Genomic DNA, 6741 nt, shown 5'->3' with positions numbered 1-6741 from the left:
GGTGTCCAGAAACAGTGAAGTCATCAAGCATACAGAATAGCCAACAAATGGAAGATAAGAGCACAGATTAAACTTTACATTTCAAACATTTTACAAAGAACAAATTAAAGATTGAAGCATAAATTGAATGATAAATATTTATTTAATTATTTAAAATTTAATAAAATAAAAATTGGGTTTTTACAATTTCAAAAATGGACTTTTAATCAGGAAGGAATAACACTAGAATTCTACAATTAGTTTTTCAAGAGTAGAGAATTTTGAAAATCTCAATTACATCTCATTCAACAAGGCACATTTACAATTTTTTAAAAATACAGTAATAGTCTGAAATATTAATATCCAGGCCAAAATCATGTGCTGATTGCAATTGTGAAGACTGCATATGTGTAACCTGTTGAATGATAGGCTATCTCTGATAGCAACTGACAAAATTCTGTGTTGAGCTGCAAGAGGATGCCAGTTTCATGGAGTAATGACAACAAATCTTGGCAGTCTTACCATCATTACAATTTCAAAACCTGGACCTTTACTTTGTTTCATTAAACCACTGGAAAATGTTATTTATTCTATTGCTGTGTTTAGATTCAGCTGTGTGTCAATCCAGTTGATTGTGTGTGTGAATACATGTTCACTTACAGTCTTCCAGACCATTTTAATGTTTTGACTCCCACCAATCCAATGGGCTCAATCTCTCCAAACTAAACATTAGTTTCTCTCAGTTGGGGGTGAAAAAACAATTTTATCCCAGTAAGAAGCTATTTTTGTCAATAATATACTTTCAACATATCATATTTTGAAATTTGGAACCAAATTGAAAAAAAAAAGCTCTTTAAGCCAATTTTTCAACTAAAATATGGAAATGATGTGCAGGAGAATCTCACTCATTTATAAAGAAATATTTATAGAATGTTAAGGCTCACTCAGGGAAAACAAAATCCAGTGATCAATATTCAAGCAAGCGTTTAAAGATACTTTTAACTAACCTGTTCAGACATACTAAGACATACCTCTGGAGCAGGTTGAACTCCAACCCAGCAATCTTTGCTCACTACCATTGCACCACAACAGCCCAGCAATCTCATGTACTGTGAAATCAGCCACAGATAATACTCATTCAGCCCCATTTAGAACATCTGCAATAAACCAATTCTCACTGGGTAAGCTAAAACAAATGACAAAAAAACTTGTCTAACAAGTTCTAGACTTATGTAATTTACGTAAACCTCTTGATTCTTGTCAAACTATCTGATTCAAATAGTCTCTCCAGATAAGAGAACGCTCAGGCCTTTCATCAGACCTCAGTCAAATGTTTTTCTAGCTTTCCAATCTGTGATGCAAGAGGCTTTTGGCTAGGTATCAATCGTTTTAAAGAGCTTTTCTATTCAGTAATTTGACAATTACAACTTGATCAGGTTGTTCTTTAACTTCATATGTTGTCAATTTCCTGAATGATTTCCACTGTAGCACTCATATCAAATTGTTCCCTATATGAGATAGTTGTTCAAGTCAGAATAAATCTGCAGTGATTTCCAAAGGACTACTGCTTGAAAATATCCTGCTTTTCAACTTAAAAAGTGGATAGAAAATACATGACAAAAAGAAGGGTTGAGAAGATTTGTCTTATTTTGCTCACTTAATCTGTTACATATTTTTCCTGCTCCAAAACAAAAACCCCAACCACTTGTTGCATAATTTATAATTTTGTAACATCCTATCGTACACTGACTAAATTAGCATTTATTGCACTAGGTGGCAGTCTATTCCATAAATGCATGATTGACTGTAGATTTTAGTCTTCACAGTTAGTTCACATCCGATCCATGTAACCATAATTTTGCTGAAGTTTACATGAAATGAGTGAGTCATGTACTAAGCCACATTCCCCTTACTTAATGTTCTTAGAATAGCTCCATTCAGTTCCAGTTCTGTTTTCCATAGTTTTATTTTAATGTTTTGTCACAGCATGATTTTAGCAGTGCACATTATTTCTCTGTGTTACTTGTATGAAATATTGCATTTGAGTGATATTAAGGTCAATAGTGTTGATAAATGAGCAACAAAGGGATGCTGAAAATTGTTGAGTTTAATTACCATGACTTAATGTTTGGTTTTTATGCGAAAGTCAATGGTATATAGAGCAAAGCAGACCAATGGATAGTTATCTCATTTGCCACATTCAAAATAATTGACTGGATTAGCATCCAAAAGAAGCTGGTCAGAAACCCCCGGGATTCCATCGATAACAGTTTCCAAACCCATGACGTTGAGTAGGAGGCACATGAGAATTAAATTACTAGCAAGTTCCCTTCAAATCATACATTATCCTGATAAGGCACTGTCATGTCATTCTTTCACTAACACTGGATCAAAATCATGGATCTCTCTCTCCAACAGCAATGTCTGTATATATCTACACCACATGAAATGCATGAGTTCATGATGGTGGTGAACTATCTCGAAGTTAGGGGTGGTCAATAAAAGTGCTGCCTTGTCAATGACACTTAAGTCTAATGGGAAAAGTAGCCATTTTGACAGAGAAGTTTCTAAAAAGTACTTCTAGCATTAAATTAAAAACAATGATTTACTATTGGGAAACATAATCGAAGAAACTGATGGAGAACACAATTTACAGAAAACTTGATGGTTTTAAATTACATTAAACTTGAGAGGACAAATGAACCTGCAGCTTTTTCAATCACTGAACAAAACTGCCGATGATGATCTTTCACTTCCAAGTTTCTACTGGTGCTTCCTTTCATAATGATTTTAAAAATAATTATGGAGAACATTAGAAAATCCCAGTTCCTGGTTTTGATAATTTAACACTGAAATGAAGCTCTAATATCATATGTGGTAGCATGCTCACTGTGAATTTTTGTTTAAATATAAAAGTTATCATGTAAGCAGTTCAATTTTTTAAGTGCTGAATCAAAGGAAAATTGAAGAAATCAATATCACTGCCAGTTCCAAGTGTTTAATAGGTGCAAGAGCTGAAAATGTGTTGCTGGAAAAGCGCAGCAGGTCAGGCAGCATCCAGGGAACAGGAGAATCGACGTTTCGGGCATAAGCCCTTCTTGAGGAATGCCTGAAGAAGGGCTTATGCCCGAAACGTCGATTCTCCTGTTCCCTGGATGCTGCCTGACCTGCTGCGCTTTTCCAGCAACAAATTTTCAGCTCTGATCTCCAGCATCTGCAGTCCTCACTTTCTCCTTTTAATAGGTGCAATGCAATTTTTCAGCAAATCTGACATTTGTACACATGCCTGAATGTGAAAAGGTGGATAAAAAACTTTAAACTTTCTTTTGCAAGGTCTGGGATTAAACAAACTAATAACATCGAAAGTTTGTGATCACTTTAGAACTAGATTTTTGAACCAATCATAAAATTATTTTAACATAGTTAGCACTGCTGCCTCACAGCACGAGGGACCCAGGTTCGATTCTTGCCTCGGGTGACTGTCTGTGTGGAGTTTGCACATTCTCCCCGTATCTGTGTGGGTTTCCTCCAGGCGCTCTGGTTTCCTCCCACAATCCAAAGATGTGCAGGTTAGGTGAATTGGCCATGCTAAATTGCCCATAGTGTTAGGTGCATTAGTCAGAGGGAATATGGGTCTGGGTGGGTTACTCTTCGGAGGGTCGGTGTGGACTTGTTGGGCTGAATGGCCTGTTTCCACACTGTAGGGAATCTAATCTAATCTAATCAAAAATTCAAAACCTGCATTTGAGGTTATTCTTTCTTGAACTAATATGAATACACAATAAATAAGTTAACCTTCCAATGGATATCTTACTTTTGTCCTTTTGTTAATCAATTCTTTCAAAGGGCAACTTTTATTTTGGGGTAATGTGCCCATTAGTCACTTCCCTTGTTCATTTCCAGAATGCCACAGCACAGCTGCCAATGTTGTAATGGAACACTTTTAAATAGTTTGGAAAATAGTCTTCTACTGTAATTAAACATTGCTGTCATTTTACATTCTGGGTGGAAAAGTGTTCCAACTTTTCTTAAGTTTACTTATGATTGTGTGGAATATTTTAAACATCATCTTAAATGAGTTAACAACTTTGCTACTTATGAGGAGTTTATGCAGATGTTAACCAATAAGCTAAAAATCACAAACCAAACTAAACCGAATGCTGCCATGTTTAAGGAAATACTCAGTTGTCAAAAGTAATTTATTGGCCAAGTCAATGAACTGTTCAACAAAAACAAAACAATAAGCAATGAAGCAATAAAAATAAAAATGCTGGAGAAGTTCAGCAGTTCTGGCAGCAGCTTTTGTAGAGAGAAACCGATTTTATGTTTCAAGTCCTCCCAAACCTTCTTCAGAAATTTCAAAAATGAATTCTTCATTTCAATTTTAGCAGTTCAGAAACATACTTTGAATGCTTTCTCCCTGGCTAGATCACTCTTTCATATTAAATCTCAATTAGACATATATAGTGTGAAGGGAAACAATTCACAAAACCAATAGGGAAGATTAAAAGATCTGACAAATTACAAATAATCAAATTATTTCAAAAATGTTTTGTTCCGGTCTAAACCAAGTAGCTCAAGACCAGCAGAATGTCATGATTATATTCAAGTAAAATTTTGTTGCTTATGAATTATCCGATGAGCTCCAAGCACCTGGATGTTCAGCAGGAGCACTACCAGAATACCTCAGTTTTGCTGAGCAGATTAACTAATCACAGTCAAATCATACAAGTACAGAGGAACCTTGATTATCCGGCATTCGATTATCTGAATATTGACTTATCCAGTAAGATCACAAGGTCCCGACGCTTGGCTAAACTATGTTATCCAGCATTCAATTGACTGAATGAAATCCTGCCCGCCTGTGTCCTTCAGATAATAGAGATTCCTCTATACTCGGACAATTGATGTTGTCTAGTTATAAGCTGCCACTGGTGAATTCACGAAATGATGGTTCTCTTTGTTTAGAGAAAGAACGAATATTAGTTCTTGGTATCTGGGTTGTGCAAACAATTTAAAATGCTATTTTTTTTCAAAGCTTGCAAGTTTGAAATATCTTCTGCAATGACAGGAACATTTGTCGCTTGGTTGTCATCCATAGATTCACTCTCCCAGTCAGACAGGGAGCAAAGAAGAGCATCATTTTCATAAGTAGGAAAATAATACCTAAAACAGAAACAACATGGTTGCATGAATTGACATTAAACCAAGATGTGCAAAATTAACAACTGTGAACAATATATGGTTAACAAAGTAGTTTTTTCAAAGGTATTGTATGTAAACCAATTTTGAAATTCTCTGAAATAACTTAGGGAGTAGGCGAATGTTGTTCCTCTGTTCAAGAAGGGGAATAGGGAAATGCCTGGGAATTACAGACTCGTTAGTCTTATATCTGTGGTAAGCAAGGTACAGGAAAGGACTCAGATAGAATTTATGACTATTTGGAAAAACATAGTTTGATTAAAGATAGTCAGCATGGCTTTGCTTTGTGAGGGGCAGGTCATGCCTCAAGCCTTATTGAGTTCTTTGAGGATGTGACGAGACAAGTTGATGAAGGTCGATCAGTGGATATGGTGTATGTGGATTTCAGTAAGGCAGTTGATAAGATTCCCCATGTTAGGCTCATTCAGAAAGTTAGGAGTTATGGGATAGAGGGAAATATGGCTATCTGGATACAGTATTGGCTGCCCAAAAGAAGACAGCGAGTGGTAGTGGATGGAAAGTACTCCACCTGGAGTTTGATAGCCAGTGGTGTCCTGCAGGGATCTGTTCTTGGGCCTCTGCTCTTTGCAATTTTTATAAGTTACTTGGATGAAAAAGTGGAAGAGTGGGTTAGTAGGTTTGCCGATGACACAAACGTTGGTGGTGCTGTAGATAGTGTAGAGGGCTGCTGCAGGTTACAACAAGACATTGACAGGATGCAGAGCTGGGCTGTGAAGTAGAAGATGGAGTTCAACCTGGATAAATGCAAAGTGATTCATTTTGGAAGGTTTAATTTGAATGCTGAATACAGGGTTAAAGAAAGGATTCCTGGTATTTTGGAGGAACAGCGGGATATTGGGGTCCTTGTCCATAGATCCTTAAAGTTACCACCAAAGTTTGATCGGGTTGTTAAAAGGGCGTATTGTGTTTTGGGTTTCGTTAACAGGGGAATTGAGTTTAAGAGCTGTGAGGTCTTTCTGCAGCTCTATAAAACCCTGGTTAAACCACTCTTGGAATAGTATGTCCAGTTCTGGTCGCCTCATTGTAGGAAGGATTTGGATGCATCAGAGAGGATGCAGAGGAGACTTACCAGGATGCTGTCTGGATTGGAGTGCTTGCTTTATGAACAGAGGCTGAGTGAGCTAGGGCTTTTCATGAGGACGAGGAGGAGGACGAGGAGGAGGAGGAGGATGAGGAGGAGGAGGAGCAGGAGGGCTGGGGGAATGTTTCTGTGCGTTTATTCCTTGCTCTCTCACTCCTTCGCTGTCTGAATGTGTTTGTCTGACTGTGCCCCAGGCACTCTGTGTCTTTGTCAACGTTATCTCTCTGTCTCTCTCTCTCTCCCTCTCTCCCGCTCTCTCTGTTTCTCTGTCCTGCACTTGTGCGCTCGCTCTCTCTTTGCGTCTCTCTCTTTCTCTCTCTGTGTCTCTCTCTTGCACTCACTCTCCGTCTCTGTCTCTGTCTCTCTCTCTGTCTCCCTCTGTATGTCCCTGTATGTGTGTGTGTCACTCTCTCTCTGTCTGTCTGTCTCTGTCTGTCTCTCCCTGCCCTGCTCTACAT

General features: G+C 37.7%; 1 protein-coding gene across 1 annotated transcript in view; it reads right to left on the bottom strand.

The window, feature by feature from the left end:
* Nucleotides 1–4160: 4160 nt before the first annotated feature.
* znf277 (zinc finger protein 277) overlaps nt 4161–6741 on the bottom strand; it is a 74186-nt gene continuing 71605 nt past the window's right edge. Inside the window, exon 12 of the mRNA XM_043709521.1 lies at nt 4161–5145. Within this exon, the coding sequence (XP_043565456.1) occupies nt 4962–5145 (184 nt within the window). The 3' untranslated portion in view covers nt 4161–4961. The remainder of the gene's footprint in view (nt 5146–6741) is intronic.

Source organism: Chiloscyllium plagiosum, chromosome 19 (genome assembly GCF_004010195.1).
Source record: "Chiloscyllium plagiosum isolate BGI_BamShark_2017 chromosome 19, ASM401019v2, whole genome shotgun sequence".
Lineage (NCBI taxonomy): Eukaryota > Metazoa > Chordata > Chondrichthyes > Orectolobiformes > Hemiscylliidae > Chiloscyllium > Chiloscyllium plagiosum.
Note: the sequence above shows the minus strand (reverse complement) of the source record. Positions and strands in the feature narration are given on the sequence as shown.